The sequence below is a fragment of the Pyxicephalus adspersus genome, chromosome 12, assembly GCF_032062135.1.
Source record: "Pyxicephalus adspersus chromosome 12, UCB_Pads_2.0, whole genome shotgun sequence".
NCBI lineage: Eukaryota > Metazoa > Chordata > Amphibia > Anura > Pyxicephalidae > Pyxicephalus > Pyxicephalus adspersus.
Window position 1 is genome coordinate 11,788,631 of NC_092869.1, and position 24,928 is coordinate 11,813,558.

Below are 24,928 nucleotides of genomic sequence, written 5' to 3' on the forward strand. Positions count from 1 at the left end.
AATTTTATTGGTCATGTAACACTAACAGTTAAAATGATCTCCTATACCTCACTAGTTATAAACGAAAGAACAAAGAAGTAAATACAAAGCTCAATATGTAGTTGCACCCTAAAGGCGCCAGTACTAAGTCACGCTGCACAAACATTCAGAAAACTACATTTCCCATAATGCTTTTCTGTTCTTACACAGTTTCACGTGACACGAAAGAACTAATGAACGGGAGAACGTTTCACGCGACAGGTTTCACAGCTGTCCAATCAGAAGACAGCCGTGAAATTTGAATGTACGGAGGGTAGTGTGTGCTGTGTGAAGGATATAACGGGAGACGGTAAGTACCGAGCTGCTATTTCCGCACACCGGGCAGTCGGCGCTTTACGGCTGTAGTTGCTGAGTGAGCTACAAGGCGTACTGTGCTGGAGGTGCCATGCAATATACCGGGGAGTCCGGGTGCTGGTTCAGGGATTGCTGGGACTTGGCCTTGTTCTGTAGCGAATAGCTTGCGCCAGGTACAGACTGCTGCCATTCACACATGATGAAAACATATGAATCTGATGAAAATGCCTGGGAGACATTCCTTTAAAACCTTGGCATGTCTCCTGAATTTTATTATTAAACAGGATGTATATATCGCCAACATATAACGCAGCGCTGTACAATAAACACACAGGAAGCCCTTCCAATATTTAGGATTTGGGAGATTTATGTCAGAATCAAACTATACAAACGTTTTAATGACACAAATATCTATTATATTCTCCTATCTTGTTAACCTTGTTGGTGAATTTCTTATTTTCCATTCACCCCCCCCCCCCCCCCATATACATCTGACTGACTAACTCAAAATTTTCTCTTTACATAAAATGATAGACAACCTTTTTATGTTAGGTAAAAATTCTGTTTGTTTGTTTTTTTAAGTGCAACACCCTTTTAAAAATAAATAAAGGGTGCGGACTGCCCCCTAATTCTCCATCACCTAGACAATCAAGAATGAATGGGAGTGCAGAGCCTCCCGGCATACCTATGTCACACAGCCCAGGAGGCTCTTGGCCACTCCTTCTGCGCATGCCTGAGCATCTCGAGCATGCGCAGAAGGAGCCTTTTCGTGTAAAGGTAAAAAATTGACGATCTCATGCATGCGCAGTGAGATCGGCAAGTTTTTTACCAAGCTACGTCACCCAATCTCGCGCCTGAGTTGGGTGACATGGGAAAAAGAAGGGTAGACAAAAATTATGTATTTTTTTTTTTTTTTTTTTAAGTGCAGCACTGCCCCCTAATTATCGATTGCCTAGGCGATCTAGATTTATTGGGAGCACAAAGCCTAGGATACATCCCGGGAGGCTCTTGGGAACATCTCAGGCATGCGCAGAAGGAGCCTTTTCGCACAAAGAAAAAAATTTGCTGATCCTAAGCATGCAAAATGAGATTGGCAAGTTTGTTTTCCATCCCATGTCACCTGATCCCGTGCCTGGGTCAGGTGACGTAGGATAAAGAACACAGAAGAAGAGACGAAGATGGCGGCACCTGGAGCGCAGGCCTTGGGACGGATGCCGGGACAACGCTGGACCTGAAGCAGGACACTCCCGTATGGATTGGACTGCCCTGCGGGATTGAAGAAGGTAAGTGTATTTTTTGTCTGTTTTCAGTTTAGTTCCTCTTTAGGTCAGTCACTAGGCCCACCCCCAGTATTTGGCCACGCCCCCTGCCATTGAATGACATGTGACTGCCATATGAAGGGCAGAATTGATTGTGTGGAGGCAATATAATAGTGGCTCATGGGGGAAAAATTACATAACATTGTATCCACTTCGTATTTGTTTTGGTTGAAATCTACAATAGTTCTTGTACTGATGTGTGAGATTTAGGACCTTGTAAACAAATGCAAGGTCTGTCTATTTATTAGAGGCCCTTTTCCCACCTTAATTTGCTACATTAAGCTGCCAAATCCTTTATGGGGACCAAAAGGAGTGTCGTTCCACTTCCCTTCCTCCCATCTATGTTTACCATCTTATATGAAGAGATGATGCTACAGCACATTACTATAATGTCTGTGTAAGCACAGGGCTCAGTGGGTAGCACTCTGGTCTTTGCAGCGCTGGTACCCAGGTTCAAATCTCAGCTAGGGCACTATCTGCATGGGGTCTCCCTGTGTTTGCTGGGTTTCCTCCCACATTTCAAAAAAACATGCAGTTAGGTTTATTGGCTTTCTGCCAAATTGACCTTAGGCTGTATTAATGACATATAACTATGTTAGGGACGTCAGATTGTGAGCCCCTTTGAGGGACAGCTAGTCACATGACTATGGACTTTGTGCAGCGCTGCGTAATATGTTGGTGCTATATAAATACTGTGTAATAATAATTGCCTAGGATCTGGCTGGAAAAGTATGGTCACTCTTGTTTAGGGGTTTTTGCAAGTAGTTTTTCAGTTCGAAACCACTTCTAAAAACTGTTCTAAAACTTTGGACTGAATGGGCCCATTCAATAGCTTTTTATCTAACAAGCAGGAAGCGGCTGCACGGTTATCTAGGTGCTACAAAAAAAAAAAAAAAAAGAGTCCAGGGGCAGTTTGCTGACATTGCTGCCTCCATACATGTGAATTGTTGCAGCTCGCAAATTCTTAAAGTGGACATATCACTATTTTTTGCTTTATGTAAAAGGTGAGATAACTCTTTTATATAAAAGTGTTTTACTTTTTTAAACGAAAGGGAGGCGACTCCCCTGCGATATGTGACGTAGATACTATACAATCTCCGGCATTTGCAGAAGACACTTTTCCTACAATGTGAAAAAAAAAGTGCCAATAATACACGTGCACAGTGAGATTGGCACTTTCTAGAATTGAGGTAAAAATCTTGCTAAATAAGGTAAGGCCGTTATAAAACGTTCAGGATGGGAGATGGATTTTCCCAAAAATGGGCTTTAAGATCACTTATAAATTGTTATTGGTTTTGATTGGTCATTGTTACCTAAACATATTGTATTCCCTATATTCTGTCCTACAGTCACTTCATCATGGCAGAAGCCGGGGATGAATGGGAGCTGTGCAAGGAAAATGTTCAGCCTCTTCGTCAAGGGAGAGCTATGTCCACTCTTCAAGAAGTCCTTTCCCAGCAAGAAAGTTCTAATCATAATGTTATCCAGCAGCAAAAGCAGTAAGTGTGACCACAGCTGATATGTAGTATGTACCAAGAGATGTTCTGGGTTTTTGTTGGAAGGTAATGGCACCATGTTTGAGAAAATACCGATGCAGACCTGCGGTGAAGTTCTGGTGAACTTCTCTTTACGGTCACAATACTGTGATTGCTACTGTACCCAAGGAATTCCTACTCAATTCATTGGACACACCGGGAACCTTGTGAAGAGAAGATTGAAAGGAGGACTAATAGTAAAACAATTCAAATCTATATGATATGAAAAATTATCACTTGTTCCTGCCAGAGAATTTTTGCATAGCAAAGGCACCCATGGTAGGCAGGTGAGAGGAGAGACGGAGGGATTGGGTAAGTACAGACAACAATTACATACTTTCAGGTCAAATGCGCTATTATTATTGAATTATTATTGAAAATGGTGCAAATAAGAATTTTAAGTACTTTAGTTTTCTCTGTGTGTTTTTTTTCTTTAGTTGGTGACGGGGTTTCATTAGTTTAAACTTATCCTATCACCGATAAAGATTATACGACTCTACTTCCTGCAGCCAAATAACTTGAGACGTAAATAAATCGTTTATTGGGGTTTGCTGTGCTTCAATCTGGCAAAAAAAAAAGTTATGTTTATGATTAGCTAGCAGAGTGTTCTTTAGTGTAGTTTTATGTAATAAAAATCTAATAATAATTACACCTAAAGCTTTATATAACATTCATTTGTATTCTTTTATTATTTTAGAACTTTTGAGTTAGAACTCCGCTTCTACAGTGGTGATGACCCTTTGGATGTTTGGGACAGGTATGATGTTTGTGTTGTTAAATATGGATTAATTATCTATAAACTCTTAGAGCATGGTACATAAGCAACTTCTGTGTATACAGTATTATGTTAAACTTTTTATTCATCAACATTAATAAAAATAGGTTACTAGAGCTCTATTGATCCTGAGCATACACAGAGTTCCTACTTCTGTGTTGTGTTGGACAGATGAGACAAGAAGATGGAGGAGGCAAAAGGAAACTGTTCAGGCATTTAACTGCAATGAAATCTGTAGAACACTTGTAAAACCAATAAATGGCTGCAGAAGAAACAAATATATATTTAAATATATGTTAAATTTTAAATATATGTTATATGTGTTACGTGGCCAATATAAGATATTGAATGTTTTCTTTTTTCAACTGAAGTGTCATTCTCTGTATGATAACTATTCATTATTTGTCATCAGACTGGTGTATTTCTAAGATTGTTGACGATTTTTCACACACATTGAGGAAAACATTATTTGCAGCCCTAGTTTTAGAACTGAGGGGATCAGAAACCAAAGACATATTTTAATGTATTTTTTTCCATGTGGTAACCCTTCTTAAAATATTATATATTTCAGGTATATAAAATGGGCAGAACAGGCATTCCCCCAGGGTGGCAAGGAAAGCAATCTGTCTCCTCTTTTGGAAAGGGCAGTCAAGATCTTCCACCAGGAGAAACAATATTATGATGATCTGCGCTACCTCAACATCTGCCTCAAGTTTGTAAGTATGAGGTTTATGGTTCCTTTACTTTTTACATTTATTTACTTATAACCATGTAGAATGGAAGAGAGAAATGAGAGATCCCCATACAAGATGTTATTGATAGATATTTTTTTCTTATTATACACAAGCTAAGTTTAATATGTTGGTATATGAATTGAGTATATGAGCGGTCTTCAAAAAGTTTCCACACTTTTATTTTTTCGTTGGAAACGATGAGGGCGGGAGGAGAAGAAATTGGCCATGTTATATACAAACCTGGAATGGATTTCTTAAATCATTTGCTATTTGTTAGCAAATGTTTTTAGTCCTGGGACAGATTGCTTTCTCACCCAGGTTCACTGGTGAAAGCGTATCCTCTCCAGTCTTGAAGAGCTTTATTAAGTCAGGGCCAATGTCTGGTTCCCTATTTTATAAATAGAACCTCCTGTGTTGACAGGGTAACTTGATAACTAAATTAAGTTATCATTAAATGCATTTATCTGCTTTGACCTCAACTGTCACATAAATCAGGCTGATATTTTCTGTAATGTAATGTGTTTTTCTGCAGTCCAGTGAATGATATTACATATTACTTACGGTTGTTTTTTAAATTACTTGATTCTTATACAGAATATTTTTTGTTAGGCTAATTGTTGCACAGAACCTGTAGATTTGTACAGCTACTTACACAGCCAAGGGATTGGAATTCTACATGCACCGCTGTATATTGCCTGGGCAGAGGAATACGAAGCCAGAGGCAACTTCAAAAAAGCAGATTCCATATTCCAGGATGGCATTCAACGCAAAGCTCAACCTGTGGATAAACTGGAGGCCAGTCACAAGTAAGCTGAAACATAAGGAGCTTTCCACATGAGGGAGATTTCCTGTCCACGTCCTGTCCCCAGAGACCCAGCAATGTTTGAGAGAAAATCTTGTGTAGACCGATGTCACTGAAACAGGTCTCCCCACTGTGAAATATTCCCTCATCTCTTGTTCTGTTGTTATCCATAGCATTTTGGATGCCACTCTCTCTCCCAAAGAGCATGGTTATTACTACAAACAGGAAGATTTTCTGTAGATGATGGGGGGGTATCTAGCAGAATAGAAGACAAGGTTAAGGTGGCTCCATGCAATGTCTGATATTTTTCACCTGGGATCCTAGAAAAATAGGATAATGAAGATATACACCATTATCTGTGGTGGTTGGTTCTAAATCACCACTAAAGCTACGTACACACGTGCAATGATTGTCATTAGAAAACGAGCGACTAACGACAGATTATGCACGATTATTTTGAACGATCGTATTGGTCAAAATTCTGTAGATGTAATGATACGATCGTTCAAATATAATCCACCAATAATGTACACACTCTGGATATAATCGTTTGAACGATGCAGGAAGTGACATGTAAAGGAGAAAGTGTACTGCAGAACCATCCACAATCATTGAACGACCATACACACAATGGATTGCAAACAATCGTGGCCCAATCAGATCCGCTAGGACGAGCGTTCGTTTCCAGCGACAAATCTCGTTTATAATTTGCCCATAATTGTTATGGGCACTTTGCAGCCTAATATAAACTTCCTTTAGGCACCTAGACTTTATTTTTATTATTATACAACATTTTTTATAGCGCCAACATGTTACACAGCGCTGTACAATAAGTAGGGGTTTGCAAATGACAGACAGATACAGTGACACAGGAGTAGAAGAGGACACTGTCGCGGCAGCTCTAGAAAAGTCTTGGAGCCGTGCGTGTGACAAGGTTATGAGTGAGGAGGCCATTAGTAGGTCATTGGAGAAGTGAAGAGAGTGGCTGTGGGAGTATTTATTTTACCAGGTCAGAAATGTAAGTTGGATAAGAACTGCGGAGGGATTTGAAGGCAAAGCACAGGAGCTTGATTTTGATTCTAAGGTGAAATAGAAGCCAATGAAGAGAACTGCAAAGAGATGCAGCAGAAGAGGAGCGGTGGGAAGGATAGATGAGTCTGGCTGCAGCATTCATAATAGATTGTAGAGGAGAGAGTCGGGTTAGTGGAATACCAGGGAGGAGGATGTTACAGTAGTCCAGATGAGAGATAATAAGAGCGTGTACAAGAAATTTGGTGGTCTCAGGTACGGGCAGATTTTGGGGATGTTGAGAAGGTGAAAGTGACAGGACCTGGAAATGTTCTATAGGGGGTAAATGAGAGGGCAGAATCGAAGGTGATGCCAAGACAACGTGTCTGAAGGGAGGGGCGAATAACACTGTTGTTAACAGTTAGAAATATGTCAAGGGGAGATTTGGAAATTTGAATCGGGGGGGGGGGGGGGGATAATAAGTATGGTTTTATCCATGTTGAGTTTCAGAAATCTGTCAGCCAAACCTTATCCAGGACTGAGGAGGAGAGTGGGGGAGGAGGAATTGCCATTGAAAGAAACTTGAAAGGAGCGGTCAAACAGACATATTGGAGAAGGGAAATAGGAAGGTAGCTAGAAGGTAGGGAGGGGTCCAGTGAGGGTTTCTTCAGCATAGGAAGAATAATAGCATGTTTGAAAGCGGTGGGGTTTATACCAGTAGAAAAAGGATAAATTAGTTGGGTTAGTGTAGGGACCAGGGCGGAGGGATGGGCACGGAGTAGATCAGAGGGAAATGGGTCAAGCTGACCGGTAGTAGATGGAGATAATGAGAGAAGAGAGGAAACTTCATCCAGAGTAACAGGGCTGAGGGAGGTCAGTGATGATTTACTGGTGGAAGGGGTGGGTATGGTTGGAGTGGCACTGTGGGTAGAGACATCATGTCTGGTTTTGATGATTTTATCTCTAAAGTAGATGGCTTTGTCTTAAGCAGAACGTTGTTGTGGGGGGAGCAGATGTTGGGTTTAGGAGGGAGTCATTTGTTAAAAAGAGGCTGCGTGCGTTGGAAGCTTGAGAGGGTATGACGGCAGAGAAATAATTTTGCTTGGTGAGTGTAGTGTTAGTGATGTAGTCTGACTTTGTAGTCCATGAAGTCAGCGCTGAGGCCACTTGCGCTCAACTGCACGAACAGTCTTTTGTAATTGTTTGGTGTGATAGTTGTGCCAGGGTCAGCGGTTGGCAGAATGGGGTAGCGGAAGGTGGCAGGGGCACCAAAGAAAGAGTGTGAATAAATTGAGTGGCAGCTTTATCTGGAGGAACTTATTTTAGAGAGAGTGAGTGTTAGGGATGTAAGGCGTAGGTTGTGTTCTCTCTGCCAAAGGGGGGCAAGAATTAGATAGGTTGAAGGTGATTAGGTTGTGATCCGTTTATGTTCTGTGTGAGTCCAAAGGAGGAGGTAATTGAGAGCAGTTTGGCTGAGGAAGGCTGGGGTCATCCACTGCAGCAATAAAGTCACTGAGGATGATGGTGGGCGGGTCATGGGAAAGAATATGTGGAAGCCAAGAGGCAAAGTTGTCCAGAAATTGTGAAACTGGGAGGTGGGTGAATCCTTGTGAAAGGGCAGGGAAGAGAGAGACTGTGGGGGGACCAGGGTTGGGTGAGGTGTCACCAGAAAGTAGTAATAGAGAGAAAAGGTGCAGGAGTGGAGGAGCAGGCAGACAAGGGGTTAACAGACTGGGAAAGAGGAGAAGGAATAGAGCCAGCAAAGAAATTACAAGGTGAATGATACATTGTAACAGATAATTGTGAATCTTAGGAGTACCTTAAACAATGTGGCAAACTGAGCAGCTCCTATATTATTGGCTGTAGTGAGGCTTGTCTGCTTTTTGATTCCAGGACTGGTATAGGAAACATCAGTCAGAGAGATGGCTTGGTGAAAGGCAGTTCAGAATGGCAGCAGCAGAGGTTGTGTTGGAGTCCAGGTGGTTAATGATGTTTCAGTCCAAAGGCATGAGTTGGAAATTTCAGAATGTAATGCTATGTCCAATCCTGTTCTATTTCTTTGGATTAATTCACAAAACCACTTTGGCACTATAAATTTTGGAACATGACCAGGGCCCCACATGACTTTGCTTGATGTTTAAATAGAAGTGCTTTGGGACATGAATATGGATGGACTGATGAGAGTAACGAGGGATTTGGAATATCCGTTGATCCTGGGTAGGGGAGGGGTTAGCAGGGCAATAAATATTAATGAGCATTCAACAAATGGATAGTGAACAGTTAATTCTATGGGCTGATTCAAATTTTTGCAATAAGTTAATCTAAAAGGCATGACTTACCATTCACAATAAGATGAAATTTGAAGAGGAATGGGATAAACAGGGTGGATATGCCAGCCAGAATGCACAACATACCATACCACATCAGTGTTTCCTACTATATTATGTAAGCATCTTTATGCAAGTCCTTTATGGTTAAATTTGTTGTTAGTAGGTTTTGGTTTGTTGTTAATATTTTATACATTATTGGCAGTTAATCATTTGTATTTATTATACATATACAGATGCTGAAATAAATACTTTGGCTACCAATGTTTTTGCAGGCAGTTCCAGGCCCGGGTTTCTCGTCAAGTGTTACAAAATCTTGCAGATGGCGATACTGTTGAGGAACCTGAATCCTCTGAACCTCAACGCAGTTCGTTGGTGGATTTGAAAGCCAGAGGGAAAAATAAAGTCAGAGCTCCAATAAGCAGAGTGGGAGATGCTATAAAACGTAAGTCCTATTTAAGAAATGTGCCTTCATCAGTCTCTTTATCTAAAAATACAGCATTCCAAAGGAACAAACTCAGTAATGTGTTTTTACTACACTTCTAAATAGGAGTAGTTGTCTCTCTTTCTCTGTTGCACTAAAATGTTTCTGTTGGAATAGCTGAGCAGCAATTTAAGGTGTTTATTGTGTTTTGTTTCTTGTGGATAGATTGAAAAGGGCTAAAATTTCTAGAGAGAAGCTGTACAAGTGACAAATGCATTTTGTTTTTGCTGTCATTTCATCTGTAAACTAGAATCTCCCTAGTTAGTTTACAGAGCAGTTATAAGTTTATCTTCTCTACTGCACACAAAAGTAAAACTACTTTAGTCCATGTCAGGTTAAAAAAAATTATCTTCATTTAGGTAACAACGGCATGGCAAACCTATACGAACGGAGGGAAAATTTTACTTTTTGATCTTAATTGAGTCAATTTGTTTTGACCATGCATGTTTATTAAACTGCAATTGAAAGCTAGGTACTGTAAATAACTCTAAGAATAATTTGATTGCACAAAGTAACAATACTCTATTATATTTTCTAGGCCCTAGCCAGAACTTCAGTGCTCCAATGGCACCGCCACAACAAATCCCCAGCCGCTCTCGCTTTACTGTGTTTGATGAAAATGCTGGTGTCCTTGTACATGAAAGTCAGCCTACCCTTTCTTCTCAACCCTGGGCAGCATTGCCTCAATCACGGGCCAAGGAAAATGAGCAAAAAGCAGGACCATGGAACTCAGGCCGGGTAAGAACTTGTTTGAAAAGATCTGTAAACTTCTAAGCAAGGCATTCAACTCCTCATGCAGAGTTAACAGTACCAACCCAGGCGATGCTTTTATCCATTCTCTCCTGAAGGGCAAAGCCATGTTTGTTCACACATTATCCAAAGTCAGAGTCTAGTTCTTGAGCCTGGATAATGGATCATGGAAGGCACAATATTAATTCTGCTTGGTTGCCATTGATTAATACCCATTAAACTTTCCCAAATCCACTAGTAGGTATTAGATTACATATAGTAAGGTCTTCTGTGTTTGGCTTCAAAAGGTGTGTTTTTTTTGTTTACATAAATAGAAAAAAAGAATTAGATGTTACAGGTAACATATCTGCCTTTTGATAAACCATGAGTACTTTTTTTACTGGTAACTGAGCTGCAGTGAGCAGAAAATAGTGCAGAAGAATTGATCCTTCTCTTTTACAGTTTTTATTTCCTTGTTTTGTTTCAGTCATCACGCAGCACTCATCAGGCATCCAACCATGATGCAACTCCAAGTTTTCCAAGCTTCACACCATATGTGGATGAATTGGCAGAGCAGCACACAGTGTAAGCTTTATTTGTCTTTTACATTTTATTGCAGATAAGTGTGATTCATAGTGACCACTGTTTGGAAAGACATAGACCAGAGTAACGTTCAATAGAACAATGTGTAATAATGGGAGTTATTTGACATAAATGTCACTTTTATTTGCTTTTCTCTGTTTGCTTCTTAGTACCCCATGCAAGATTAATCCTGCAGTTACTAGTGTCTTGAGTGCTAGAAAACCTAGCAAGGAGGAAGATCCTCTACAGCGTTTGCAGAACAGCTCACAAGCGAAAGAAGAGAAGGTTATGTACTGCAAAAACAAAGTCTATGCCGGCATGGAGGAGTTTTCCATTGAGGAAATACGTGCAGAAATTTACATGGCAAAGGTCCGCAAGAAGAGAGAAGGTAGTCCAACTACAGTTTCATACAATTCACTCTGTAGCAGCAATTATTCATTGTTCAAGTTATTTGTTGTCTTGCATTCAGAGTTACTTTTTTGAAACATTGGTTATAGCAGGTTATACAAATTCAAAGGCTTACATATTTTCAGTTGCTGACACAGAATAAATATGAACATCTGGCCTAATACTTTTTCTCCTTTATTCTATTGGATACCTTTGTTTCTTGAAGTAATTAAAGTACTAAGACCTAAGTCATGCAGACAATTCACATTTTTAAAAGGTCTGCAATAGTAGCCTTTGTATTTCCCTTAGTATAGGTTTTCGTTAAATTCTGAACAATTTATGTATGTTTTTATATATATTTCATTTTATTTATAATGTTATAGTACATGACGTGTCTAGTACAGCAAGTTATCCCCTGCTGTTGCCTGTTTACAATCTTTGCTTGGTGCTATGTGTTTATCTAGCCTTTTAAAAGTTTGTTTCTGTTTATGGTTCATGTAGTTATCTGTATATGTGGACAGCCTTTTTAAGCCTCATACTGGAGACTGAAAGCAAAAGCTTTTTTTGCAGTAAAGATTTGTAGCCAGAGTCCTTGTGAACCAGGCTGGGAGAGCTAGAAGAAACAGTCACTTTAGAGTAAAAAGGTTCCTGTAAATGTTGCCCCTTTTCCAACATGTTCTAAATGCCTGCACTTGCCTTCTCTTCAAACCTCCAGCACTCCATTTGCCAACTAAATGCAACAAATCTTTTGTAAGCATGAGGTTGCACTGATGGACAGTAGCACAAAGTTTAAGACTCGCTAGCTGCCCCCTAAGTATTTCTCTTCAAACAGCAGAAAAAAGCATAAGGGGAGTGAAGGGAAAAAGACTGTATGAGAAAAGGTATTTTTAGAGAACCCTTTTTTAAACCTACATGTGTGAAATACAGATTCACCTTACATTTACTGTATTGATATTTTTTTAAAGCTTATGAAAAGAAAGATTGCAATAATAAAGCCAGCATAAATCTCTTTCATTAGTACACCAGGTCAGGTCCTTGAAATTAGTAACAGACATAAATGTAGAGTGAGGATTTTGACCCTGGCTTTTGATTGGGCTCTGCTGACAAGAAACCAAGAGCAGGTCTAGCACATCATGTGTTTTGTGCAGACTGAATAAAGACGCTAAAGCAGAGGTTGTGAATATTGTTTTACACAGCTTTAAAATTTTGGTCTCTGCCTTATTGTGAAATGCATGATCATTTTTTAATCTGTCTGTCCTTTGAAAATATGGATAATCTGGTACATGTTTACGTAATCATTTACTGTGAACGGATGTACTAAGAATAGACATTTGCACTTGTTTTTGTAGAAGATCTAATAGCCAGTGCTCTTCGTCGACAAGAGATGGAGAAGCAGATCCAAGAGTTGGAGAAAAGGCTTAAAGGTTCATGCAGTGAAAACCCAGAACAAATAACCATGGAGGTAGGGTTGCCATGTACAAGCCAGATTTGCTTTTCAACTGCAACATTGTTAATATGCCAATTGCCTTCATGTCTGCACTACCCTTGGCTTCAGTACTTCTATTCAGGCTGATGTCTTAGTACAGCATCCTTCAGATCTACTAAATTACTTAAAATCCTGCACTGTTTGAATCTTTTACTATATGTGTTTATTTTTGTATTTATAAAACGGTTTGAATGTGAAAAGCTGGCATTGCAAACCTCATGAAAATTTAGCTGTCTGTTAGGCTTTTGACTTTAATCTTTGATTTAGTACTTCATTACAAAGATGACGATTGTTTTATGTCCGAGTGAAGTTAGAACTCCTAATCTACGTTTTTCATCTGGGTAACTGACTCCGAGTACCATTGATACAGCATGAATGTCAGACAGCTATCATTTTCATATTCAAAAGCAAGCAATGACAGCCAGCATAATTACTCAGTGAAGGGTAACTAAAAATTTAAATACGTAGGCGTAACGGTATTTTAACCTTTTCCAAAAAGATATTTATTATCTCTTGGTGATTGAAAGATTTAAATAGCCAGTCCTGCCCTGAAATATTCTCCTTCATAATACACGTACCCTCAGAATAGATCGGATCATTCACCATTTCATTCAAGGGTTATGTGCTTACTCTTGGCTATACATTGACATTGTTTAAGCAGTTACACCTCCCTTTTCCTTTAAAGCAACCTTTCCTTAGGTAGTATTATTAATAAATCTGGCAAATCATGTTTGCATGCTGCAATGAAAGTCACTTTTTGATCCATTGTTTTGGAACAAATATGCAGCTTTGATGCACTGTGTGACTCTGTGTTTGGTATGTATATCATGGCCATTTGTGAACGTAATGATGCTGAGATAACTAATCAGAATGATAGTGAGACAACTAACATTATCAGAGTGATAGCAACATTCATCTTTCTTTTGGTACGAGTTTTCTTTTACAATCTGGGACTAAAAAGGCTTCTTTAAAGTGTACGTAAATGCAAAATTTCGAGATTTTTCTCTTATTTTTTGTTGCACCTTTGTGGCTGGAAGTAAAAGAAAATCTCACCAATGGTACACAAAGTATCCTGATAAGGATTGCAACCCATCTCCACCAGAAAAAAATACATTTTAGTTATACCTAGACTTACTCACTTTTTGAAGGTCTGCACTCTTTGCATGGAACTTTTTGTGTTTTTTGCATCTTCATTTCCTGGCTTGCAATGCCAGTATTTTGCGTAACATTTCTTCATATAAGGTTTTGGTTGTGACTCTAGGCAGTTGCAGTGACCTGTATTTATATATTTTTTCACAGGCAACACCAACAGAGGAATCCAATAAAATACTGGGGACAGTGGAAAATGAGCCTCAGTGGGAGCAGGATGGAGTGTCCAGTGGTTGTGCTCCTTCAGATAAAGATGATGTAGAGCCTGTGCTATGCACTACTTCTGCTCTTCAATTACCAAAGTAGGTTTTATTGTTTATGTTGACCTAAGATAAATTGCAATTTTAGATTACCTGCAGAGACAAGAAATTAGTGGTCTGAGAACATTTGTAGCATTACAATATCTCATGCTGACAGAAACTTTAAATGACTCAATAGTTGTTAGGTTATCCTACATTTATGGGGCTTTTCTGATTTGTTGGGAAACAGTACATAGATGCCAAATGGCTAGAAGGACTTATGGTGGGATATTGCTGGCAAAAAACTGAATGAGTAAAAGGGCACATTTGTTTGACCTAATCCATACTGGAGTAAATTGTGGTAGTCCTCTTCAGAGTATAATATCTTTTTTTACATCAGCCTCAGACATTTTTTGTATAATCTACTCATAAACTGTATAAACACACTAAATTTTTCTTGCCTGACATGACCATTTGTTATTGTCTCTAAAATATAGCTAATGATGTACAGCTGTGACCCGAAGTTGTTTAGTATTTAATCTTATCAGGTCATTAGAGATGATTGCCGCTGTTTCTTAAGGAAGTATACAGTTCTATAACGCCCTCCAATCTTTTTCCTTTTTAAATAATCAACAGTGCTGTGTTGTTAAAGCTATATACTGATCTTAATTAGTTGCTGGAAACAGTGGCGAACATTTCCAACTACTGTAGTGAACATCTGTATACAGCTTTAGTTGCAGCATGAAGATATAATGACCCGCACAATATTGTGGTTGGTAAAGTGTCCCTTTTAGGCTTACCTATATGATTGATACATTAAGTGTGTGTGTATTACAAAGTAAATGTCTTTTGTACATTTTGTTTTTAGTATTGATGTCTTATCGCTGGATCAAAACAAGCCCAAACCAACTAGTAAGTACAGAGGAACATCAGATTAATTATTCTATATGTACATGAATACAATTGCTGCTGGTAATTCATGGCTTTGCATCGTTTTTTTTTTTTCAACAGACCTTTCTTTAACACTGTCCTCTGAGATGCCATTTACCATCTTTGATGAAACATGTGAGACACAGCCCAGTGTGTAAGTGTAGAATTTACATCAAGATAAGGTGTTTTCTTTCATTTTTAATCAGATTTATCTATGCGTAAATGATAAGTCATGTGACTAAAAATTTGTTCCTGAAGTACTCATTTGTAGGATACATATATTCTAACAGCAAATAAAAGATGTATACTGTGCCTTTCCCTATATTCATTGGTTGTTTTTTCTTTATTAGTGCCTCCCAGAGTAGGGTGCCACCATCTGCTCGTCGACCACTTGCTTCTGTTTCAAAAGCCTTTGTTCATGAAGATGTCCCACTTGCAGTAAGCTAATTTGTTGTGACTTGCATGCAAATATGTGTGTGAGCATGTCCATTATTTTTGAGTTGTGAGCGTATTCATAAAGGTTTTCTTAGCCTATGGCTGCTAATTTTTTTCTTAAGGTCACTCTAGATGGTATTGAACCCCTGAATGAAGAGGCTATAGTGTCTGGGTCAGACAGGAACAAGACATTGTTTGCCGAACCAGAGGATACCTGTGACTTTGTGAGAGCTGCTCAGCTGGCATCCACTCCTTTCCACAAGTGTGACAGTCCTGATATGGAGAGGCTTCCACTTAGAGAAAAAACTCCAGTGTACGAGGAGTCTTTCCAACAAGTTGTTTGCTCCAAGAAGTTGAGGTACTTAACAAAATATACACATGTCTATATTTGGGATCTTCGTTACATTTTCATTCAGTCTACTTTTTATTGTGGTGATTTAAGAGGTAGAGGTAATTTTTGTCTTTTGGAATAATTTTGGCGTGCAGAAAATGTCTTTATGCTAGGCAAGGTCCTTCTAGCAAGGTGTTCTAAAACAAAGCCTGTTACTAAATCGAGTATTGCTTTCTTTTTTGGTTGACAGTCCAATTTTAGAAGCAAGTCGAGAAGATACTCCTTCCTCTGCATCATCTATCTCTGCTGGATCAACTAGCCTCTTTACCTCCAAGACTCTGCTTATCCAGGAGAAATTTGACCCTTCAGGTCAGATGTCAGGAGTTTATGAACAAGCTTCTGGTAGGTTTTTCATTGTTTGACATCTGAATGAATTTCTGAAACTGCTTATGGATTTAAGACCATGCAATGTTCTATTAAGGAAAATAATTTGCTCTAACAATGACACATGAACATGCTCAGGTCCGTCAACGTGCTTTATTGCCGTTGAGAAGTTTTATAATTAACAAGGGGAAGGTGTAGGCAATTTTCAGCAGGTAAAACATTTCCTATTACTTAATCTAGCGCAGTCTTTCTAAACCTTTTTACCATTTAAGAGTCCTTAAAATAATTGTAAAATATTGGGGAACTCCTGCTAAAACCAATCTATTGGGGGTCAATAGGATTAAAGCCTCCTAAATTGGTGGCAGTAAGTTCCCCTTACAGATGTGGCTAAAATACCGACTTCAGGGACAACTAAAAGCATTGTTTTAGTTTTGCAACTGGCTCCTCCAAGTGATGTTGGCCTAAAAACTCCTCAAGTGGGAGGTCTGCTAACTATAGTTTAACCAACCTTTGGAGGAACCCTAGGATTCTACAGAAATGGAAAAATGGATTGTCTAGGTCAGGGGTGTCAAACTTAAATACACAGAGTGCCAAAATTAAAAACGTAGACAAAGTCGCGGGCCAACCTTGAAATGTATTGAAAAAATTGGGAACATTTTTTTTTCTCATTAGATATGAACCCTTTTCATATGGAAGAAGTTTTACTTCACATTCAATCTGGAACAAGCTTATAATAGAGAAAGGCATAAAAAATGTTTTTTCATTTTATTTTAGAAAAAAACTTATGTCTCTTTCTCTATTTGTAGCCTTCTGAGTTAAATTTCAATGGTAACCTTTTTGCACAGGCTAACAATAATAATAACAATATTCTTCTATGAAATTCCAACCATTCAAGTCCATGCCTTGGAGTAGCAAGGAAAAGTACAATTGAGGGGGAGTGCTGGAAATGCCAGACACGGCCAATGCGGAGCTAAATCCTATGAGTGGCCTGCTGCTGAAAACTCCCTCTTCATTGAAATACCGCCGATACTAAAATTCCCAGCATTATTTGCGTCTATAAAACAGTCCAATGCGGGGCCAATCATAGGCAGGGAGCCCACTGGTCTATAGACGCGAGTGATGCTGGGAATTGTAGTGAGGCCGGTATTTCAATGCAGCGGTGGGCCAGCAGCAGTTCAGCAGCAGCAGAAGTTGGGGTCCAGAGTTTGACACCCCTGGTCTTAGGTAGTCAACACAGAAACAAAATACCCATAAACATTTTCTTGCCTTTTTAAATTAAAAATATTGTTTTTCCATACATCACCTTTACTCATACTCAGTATATTAATGCTGAGTTCCCAGATCCCCAAGGTACATCAGCACTTGAGAAGGAGTACCCCAGGCCTGGCAGGTAAATATTTTGACAATGGCATTGTTAGAAGCATATGGTGGCATGTGTAGGAATGGGGGCTCTAACATACTACATTGCAGTGCTGATTTTGCCAAATCATGATGCCAGGAGTATTTTCTATAAATGCAAGAATACATTTTACATTTTCTATAGTGTGGAAGAAATGTGAGATTGTTATGATATATATATGTCTGTTAGTTTGAGCATCTTACTATGCTTTCAGACTGCTATGTGGATTTAGAAGAGCTGCACAGAAACTTGCTGTTACCTAAAAATGAACTTTTGACTTCCGAGCATATCCACTGGGAGGCTGGACAGATGCCTCCTTTCGAGGATCAAGAAGAGATACATTTTGGTAAGGGGAAATGGAAAAACATGCATATTGGAGGGCCTTTTGTGTTGGGCGCATGCGATTAGCTAAGGAAACTACTAAAACTGTTCTAAATGGCTTAGATTTAATTTTAATACTGTTAACTGTTAAATTCAGTGCCTGGCAGTAAAATGGTAATTGGTTTCCCCATTTGAAAACCATCAATACATATGGTACATTTTAGGAGGATGGTACAGTAGTTTTTAATATGAAACTAAGGTCAAGGACACGAATGTGACTTTTGATAAGAAGAATTTTCAGTTCTAACCACAGCAAATGATCTACAGAAATTGTAGTTGTTTTAAATGGATGTCTGTCAGAGATAGTGAGTCAGTTAGCAATATGTGAATTTAAAATTGTTAGAAATGTTTAAAAATTAAATACATTTTTCCCTCTTCTCACAGTCATCACTCTTCTATGTTTAGGTTAGGTGTGTTTTATCAAAAGCGCATTTATGATATCAGGTGTTAGTGAGAGAACCTTGCTCGTGATTGGAGTTTATCCAAAAAGTGTACAGATAAGTTAAGCACATGGCTCTGTGCAGGCCACTTGAGTTCCTCCTTAAACCATGTCCTTATGTAGATGTCTTTGTCCAAAAGGCACTGTAATGCTGGCATAGAAAAAGACTTTCACCAACCGATTACATGATATAAAAGTGAAAGGTCTGCATTATGTATCAGTAATAGTACACCTGGATAAAATAATACAAATGCAATGTAGGTGTAATGGTTAAGTGTTTGCAAACTTTGGACCATATAGTGTAGTCCTAGATGGCTGCAACCTTTCCTGTATTCAAGCCATTCAAGGCTGCGTTAAACCTCACTCAGCTCTATAGGTACTGCTGCATTTCCATTTACTAAACTGTGTTTATCTGGTTAACTCTATTTGCAGGTGGCGAAACGTATCAACTAAGAAGTAAAGTTAGTATAGGAGAGAGCAGCAACCTACTTATAGCTACACTGTCAGATCTGGAGATGGAAAGTATAACAGGAGTGGTTTTAAAGGTTTGTTACTTTTCATTTATCTTTCTTATAATGTTTTTATTAGGAGTAAAAGCTCAAATCTCAGGATGACATTTTTTTTGTGCTATTTTTAATTATGTAAACCTGATTAATGTCTCCTCATCCAATGTGGCCTCTTGCAGATGGATTCCCAGCCAGTTCCATGGGATTTTTACATTACACAGCAGCTGACAGAGCGGCTCGGGGAGGACTTTGACAGTTATTTCTTAAAGCAGAATGACAATTACATCTTCCAGGATGGCTGTGTTACCATATATAAGGATGTTAGTCGCTTTACTATTCAGGTGAATATCTAGTAGTGTTTTGTATGGTTTTTATGTATTGTTACAACCAGTGCAAAAGTTGGTAAAATGGAAAAACCGTAAATCCTAAATATTTGGATGTTGCCTAGAATACTAAATTAGAACCAAAACATTTTATTTAACAACCACAGGGTGGCTGGTTGGATAGCATATGTGCTTAAATATAAATCATTTTTTTTAAAAGAGAAACATAAAAATAAATGTACTTGGTCTGTTTATCTTGTTTCCCCGGGTTTTTTTTTATTGTGCATTATTGTTGACCACCAGTGGATGGCGCTCTATTCTCATGTAAAGTTGTATAGTTTGTCTTTGAAAGCTCTGATCTATCAAACTTGAGATAAAAGCAGGTGCAGGAAATGCTGCTAGGTGTCATCTGAGTATAAACCAAGATTTTTTTTTTCTAATGGCATTTTCAGGTCACAAAATTCTTTGTTTATACTCTAAGATATAATCCATATATATACAACCTCAAACAGTGTAAGGGTTGTCTTACTTTATTCAATAAAAACAGATCTGTGTTAATGCCCTGTATACCAGAGCTTCAGGCTATGTCCACTGTTTACAAGTAAAGGATCAGAATAGTATCATCTTGCAACCTTCCAGCTTGCAGAGCAGCAGACTGATCAGACTGTACATACAGAGTCCTTCCTATCTTGCCCTCTCTCATTGTCACATCTTTTGAAGTCCACTCTGTCTGTCTCTTCAGCCCCTTACCCGTCATTGCTGCTGTTGTCCAGGTCCTGTCACTTTCATCCATGCAACATCTCCAAAATCCGTCCCTACCTGTTACCAAAGACCACCAAACTCCTTGTACATGCTCTTATCTCTCGTCTGGACTACTGTAACCTCCTCCTCTCTGGTATTCCACTAACCCGACTCTCTCCTCTACAATCATTTATGAATGCTGCAGCTAGACTCATCCATCCTTCCCACTGCTCCTCTTCCTCTGCATCTCTTTGCAGTTCTCTACACTGGCTTTCATTTCACTTTGGAATCAAATTCAAGCTCCTGTGCTTTGCCTTCAAATCCCTCCATAGTTCTTGTCCCACTTACCTTTCTGATCCAATAGAAAAATACTCCCCCAGCCGCTCTCTTCTTTTCCAGTGACCTTCAACTAACTTCCTCATTCATAACCTCATCACATGCACGGATACAAGACTTTTCTAGAGCTGCCCCAATTCTCTGGAATGGTCTTCCTCATCCTATTTGGCTTGCTCCTACTTTCTGCTCATTTAAAAGAGCACTCAAAACCCATTTTTTCAAACTTGCCTACCCATCTTCTTCTGTCCTTTAAAACCATCATTACTTCCCACCACTACATATCTCCCCTCCTATTGTGTGTTAATTCCCTACCTACTAGATTGTAAGCTTTTCGGGGCAGGGTCCTCTCCTCCAGTGTCACTGTCTGTATTTGTTTGTTATTTGCAACCTTATTTTAATGTTCATCGCTGCGTAATATGTTGGCTCTATATAAATCCTGTTTAATAATAATAATTCACGTTAACTCTTTGTCCATCTAGGCTTTCTCGATGACGTATTCATCAGTCATAAATTCACCTAACAAGCTAATTTGTATTTTTCAACTAGGACTTACTTGAGGACCAAAAGACTTTGACTGAGGAGATCATTATCCTGTTCACATACAATTTGCTGAGTCTTCTAGAAAAGCTCCACTCGGTCGAGATGATCTACGGAGGCCTGAGGATGGAAACCCTTGTGCTGGACAATAAGTCAGTATGCCTGTTGATGGCTACCTGTTATTCTTGCTGTACATGAAACCACTGATTTGCTGGTGTGTGGTAATCTATTGCTCATGGCTCCAAGCAGCCAAATAATCAAGATCAAAGATCTTGCTTTGATTTGGTCACTAAAAACCATGGGTTACAGATTGCTGCGGAAAGTTCGATTTCATACAATTGTATTTATGTTTGAAATACAGGTTCATAATATTTAAACACAAACTTGTATTAACCTTCTGTGCACTACAAATACACCTCAGGCTGTTACTTTATTCCCATGAACATTTAGTAAGCATCGCCACAATGCCAAAGTTAGTCTGTCCACAAATTTTACTTCCCAGATTAAGTTGGCTTGTTACACTGTTTCTGGGTGACATTTGAGCGTCTGATTTGCGCTTTATTGCGTCTTTATTTTTACTGTTCTACTTTGCTTTGTGTGCTGAGAAGGTTGTGCTCAAGATGCGTTGTGCCCTCAAGCTGACCTCCATGTTAGAAACAGGAACAAAGCAGCATGCAGGTTTGAGTCTTTGATCAGGGTCACTCAGAAGAGAAGCAGAATTGTAGCAGTAAGGATAACTGGTGTCACTGCTGGTGTGACTTTGTAATTCTAGGAAATTGCTGAGAGCAATTAAATTTACAATGTACATCAATATTATGGCTACAAAATATATCTATTTCTCTATCCTTTTACCTTCTCACACTTGCTACATATTAATCCTTCAGGAACACCCACATAGGTATTCAGTAATCAATTCAATCAATCATCAATCATTTTGTACTCCCTATTGATTTTCTTGGGCTGTAAATTCCTGGCAGTCAAGCTTAAATTTTAGATTTTTCATTGGTACTTAATGTAGATGTTTATATAGATGTACTTGTGTATGTATCTACTGACTGCTCTTGTGTGTATGGCCTGTTAGATAAACTGATTCCTCTTCCTCCAAAAGGATATTCGACCTATCTTCCTGCACAGAGTTGAATGGTTGCATCAAGCCAACAGACTTTTATCACAGTATGGACATGCGGCTGTGTCCTACACTGACATCAAGGGCCTTCCCCATAGCACAGACTGAGTATGGGCAGCAGGTTCTAGCAGGCCAAAATTCACCATACCAGGTAAATTGTATGAAACTGACCTGTATGTTTACTGTACCTGGTATTTTGTGGTGTCTAAAGCCTTATTAAAAGAAATTTTGCTTGCATTTTGTGCGTTAATAGAACTGGAAGTAATGTAAGTTGTTCATCAAGTATAAGACTGCTGAGATTTTAAATACTCTAATTTGCTGCCCCCAGGTGGATCTTCTTGGAATTGCAAATGTGGTACACCTAATGATCTTCAATGAGTGCTTACAGGTTCTCCACGAAGATTCAGCATGGAAAATTCGCAAAGAGATCCCCAGGTGCATACCTATAAATTACTTAAATACTTTATGGTTAGGTGCTGATAAAACATGAAAAAACGCCACTTAGTAGTATTTCTTTTAAAAGCATGTAGTAATGGTAAAGCCAGATATTATTGGCCTATGGTATACTGGATTCTGCATTGGTAGTAAAAAAGGTTAAGCCAAGGGAACAAGTTTTGCACAGGCTGTGCTACCTAGAAATAGAGAAAAAGGAAAGATTGGCAGTGGTTGAAAGTTTCCTTCTAGTAACCTTTTGAGCTACAGTCCAGGTGTAAGCCTGAAGCTTTAACATTATGGGGTAGAAATGCAGATCACAAAATGTTTAGAACAAAATGCACTAGCAAATTACCAAGTAGAAAGATACCATCACAAAGAAGTAGAGCGAGAGGGTTGGGGCCAAGGAGGATGTTGCTGAAAGAAAGTGAGGACTGAGCAAGTTAGGGTAGTGTTTTGAATGGTTCCTATGGTCAGGTAATGGCTATACTGAATCAGTGTGAAAGAAACATCCAAGGGAGAGCAAAATTAGATATGCTACACCACTAAAATTGATTAGCCAAGAGACCTTGAATGGCAGAGCCCATAAAAGTTCATTGCATCCGGCCCCTTAAGGCAGGGTGTAGGCATTCATCGTCCCTAATTAAATCTACATCTGCCCATACTAAGACATCTGCCCATATTAGGAGTATCTAGCTAAACTAAGCCTTTTCTCCTATTGAAAGTCTACTGGAAAACTTGTGTGGGGGCTAGAAGCATCCGTATTATATTGTGTAGACTTTCAGGTTCCCAAAATAGATAACCTAAATCAAAACTGCTGTGTAAAATATTGGCAAAAAAGGATGAATGCAGGGCTAACCTAAACTTTAATGTGTATTAGAGTGAATCATTACTTTGTATTAGCAAATGTATCCAAAATGTTGTCTTGTCCATTAAAGCAGAACTAAAGTGAAAAGAAAATAAGACCACTTGAGTGAGACAATCTCAATGCGCATGCGTGAGTTTGGCATCCCTTTCCCCTTAGTGGGAAAAAAAGATAGGGCATGCTCAGACAGAGCGACCAGAGCCTCCTGCGATGCGTGACGTAGGTATCCCAAGAGGCTCTGCACTCCCATTCAGTCTTAAAGGGGTGGTGCTGCACCTTAGAATCTTGCCTTTTTATTCCTGTCGTAGTAAGATGGGTGTGTTTATCCTTCGTAAACTTTTTGCTTGAACCTCTTTTTTTTTTTTTTTTTGTCCTGTGCAGTCTGTTAGCTACTGCTGTTGCTTTGTCCCCTCAAATGCAGCTTTCCAGCGCAGTTGTCGTCGGCCTGGCTTTTGGAAAGTCCGGTCCATAGGCTGCTGGTCTAAACATGCACACGTAACCTGGAAGTGATCTTTGGGCACTAAGCTCTTGGAGCTGTTTTTAGTTCTCATGCCCTTGCATTGTTTCAGCACTTGCCCTGTATCTAAACGCTCACTTAATGCATATGCTTTACTGTCTGAGCACCCACATTTAGTTATTTTAGTCCCTGTTCTTCCCACTTTTGCTGTGAAAAGGGGTTATTGTTGTGGGACTGCTAATGTCTGCCGGATGTAGTTTTTCTTGTGCCTACTCTCTATGCTCTTATCCTTCATACTGTGAAAGCATCTACCTACAGAGGCCCCTGCTTGCAACCTTAGTCTGTTCCTGCACTTTTTCTCAAGACTTGTGAAAGTCAGGTGACTAAGCAAAGGGAAACTTTGGTAAAGTGATCCATCGTTGATTTTGTGTCTGCAAAAAAAAAAGGGTGCAATCGGGAAAAAAGTGGATAGCATTTATGTAAATCAGTAATGCTATTTCTGGGCAACATTTGTATGTTCTGGATTTAAAAAGCAGCCATACCTCCCATAGCTAGCATTTTCATTACTGCTTTATAAAAATGACACCTGAAAACTGATTGCGATGGGCATTACCGCCAGCATTGCAGTATAACTCAGACGTACCATGTGTTCTATATATACATCTATGCTAATCTACTGGTTATTTCTAGATGTAAAAAGTTTGATATTTCACACTAACAAATCCTGGTTTATTTTAGATTGTGGCGAAGAGAACTCTGGGGCTCTTTCTTTACCAAGATCCTAAATACTGACAGCAAATCTTCAGCACATGTGTTAAAGGAACTCAAAGATGAGATGGAACAGTTACTGGACAGCAGCTTTCAAGAAGGGCTGTGTCTTTACTTCCTTCAGCTAGAAGCTAGTCATAGCCTTCTGTGAGATCTTCAGCTGTAGTCCATAAGGTGCCAGTGTTAGATTTACTTCTCTTCTTCCGACCACAGAATACACTGATCTCTAACTTAGTCTTAAGTTATGCTGTCATCTTTTTTCACCTTCTGTTTGTCTTGTATGTAGTTTAAATATATATGTTCCATGTATTTTGTAATTTGTACATTTACTAAACCTATTGTATTAAACATTTTGTGCATTGATTTATTATTTCTTGAGTGATACAAAATATGTACAAGATTATATGTTGGTTATAGAGGTAATAAATTGACATTTATAATTTTTAACTAAAATTCCACTTTAAAAATATGGCATCAGTCAAGTCCTTATTGCAGAAAGGGACAGGTGCCTTACCTGCCTGATCGCAGCACATCTGTCAAAATTCACTGAGCTGGCATGCACAGGGATACCAGGCACTCCCATCTTACCTTGCGGGTGCTGGGACTGAATGAACTCCTGCACCCCAGTTTTGAGAGTTACATCACCCCA

At 39.1% G+C, this 24,928-nt stretch overlaps 1 protein-coding gene across 4 annotated transcripts; it reads left to right on the top strand.

The window, feature by feature from the left end:
• The first annotated feature begins 211 nt into the window (after window positions 1–211).
• On the top strand, window positions 212–24,642 carry BUB1B (BUB1 mitotic checkpoint serine/threonine kinase B). Of its 4 annotated transcripts, none has more exons than XM_072428284.1 (23): window positions 212–328; window positions 3,002–3,151; window positions 3,885–3,944; window positions 4,534–4,678; window positions 5,306–5,502; window positions 9,109–9,278; window positions 9,856–10,055; window positions 10,534–10,631; window positions 10,799–11,016; window positions 12,365–12,477; window positions 13,801–13,952; window positions 14,758–14,801; window positions 14,901–14,973; window positions 15,170–15,257; window positions 15,377–15,612; window positions 15,836–15,987; window positions 17,583–17,714; window positions 18,621–18,733; window positions 18,874–19,035; window positions 20,641–20,783; window positions 21,740–21,908; window positions 22,086–22,192; window positions 24,250–24,642. In XM_072428284.1, exons 2-23 carry the CDS (start codon window positions 3,012–3,014, stop codon window positions 24,428–24,430), a joined length of 3,093 nt encoding a protein of 1,030 aa, XP_072284385.1. In that variant the 5' UTR covers window positions 212–328; window positions 3,002–3,011; the 3' UTR covers window positions 24,431–24,642. The 4 variants fall into 4 exon arrangements, with proteins under 4 accessions (XP_072284385.1, XP_072284388.1, XP_072284386.1 ...); XM_072428287.1 differs by having other exon boundaries at window positions 17,601–17,714; XM_072428285.1 differs by lacking the exon at window positions 212–328 and adding an exon at window positions 380–506.
• The last annotated feature ends 286 nt before the right edge of the window (window positions 24,643–24,928 follow it).

What these genes read in the sequence shown, in the direction of transcription:
- BUB1B (XM_072428284.1), top strand. Translation starts at nt 3,012, where the DNA reads ATGGCAGAAGCCGGGGATGAATGGGAGCTGTGCAAGGAAAATGTTCAG. An exon ending in ATGAAGATGTCCCACTTGCA is followed by an intron (nt 15,258 to 15,376) that starts GTAAGCTAATTT and finishes TTTTTTCTTAAG; the next exon opens with GTCACTCTAGATGGTATTGA. An exon ending in GTTTGCTCCAAGAAGTTGAG is followed by an intron (nt 15,613 to 15,835) that starts GTACTTAACAAA and finishes TTTGGTTGACAG; the next exon opens with TCCAATTTTAGAAGCAAGTC.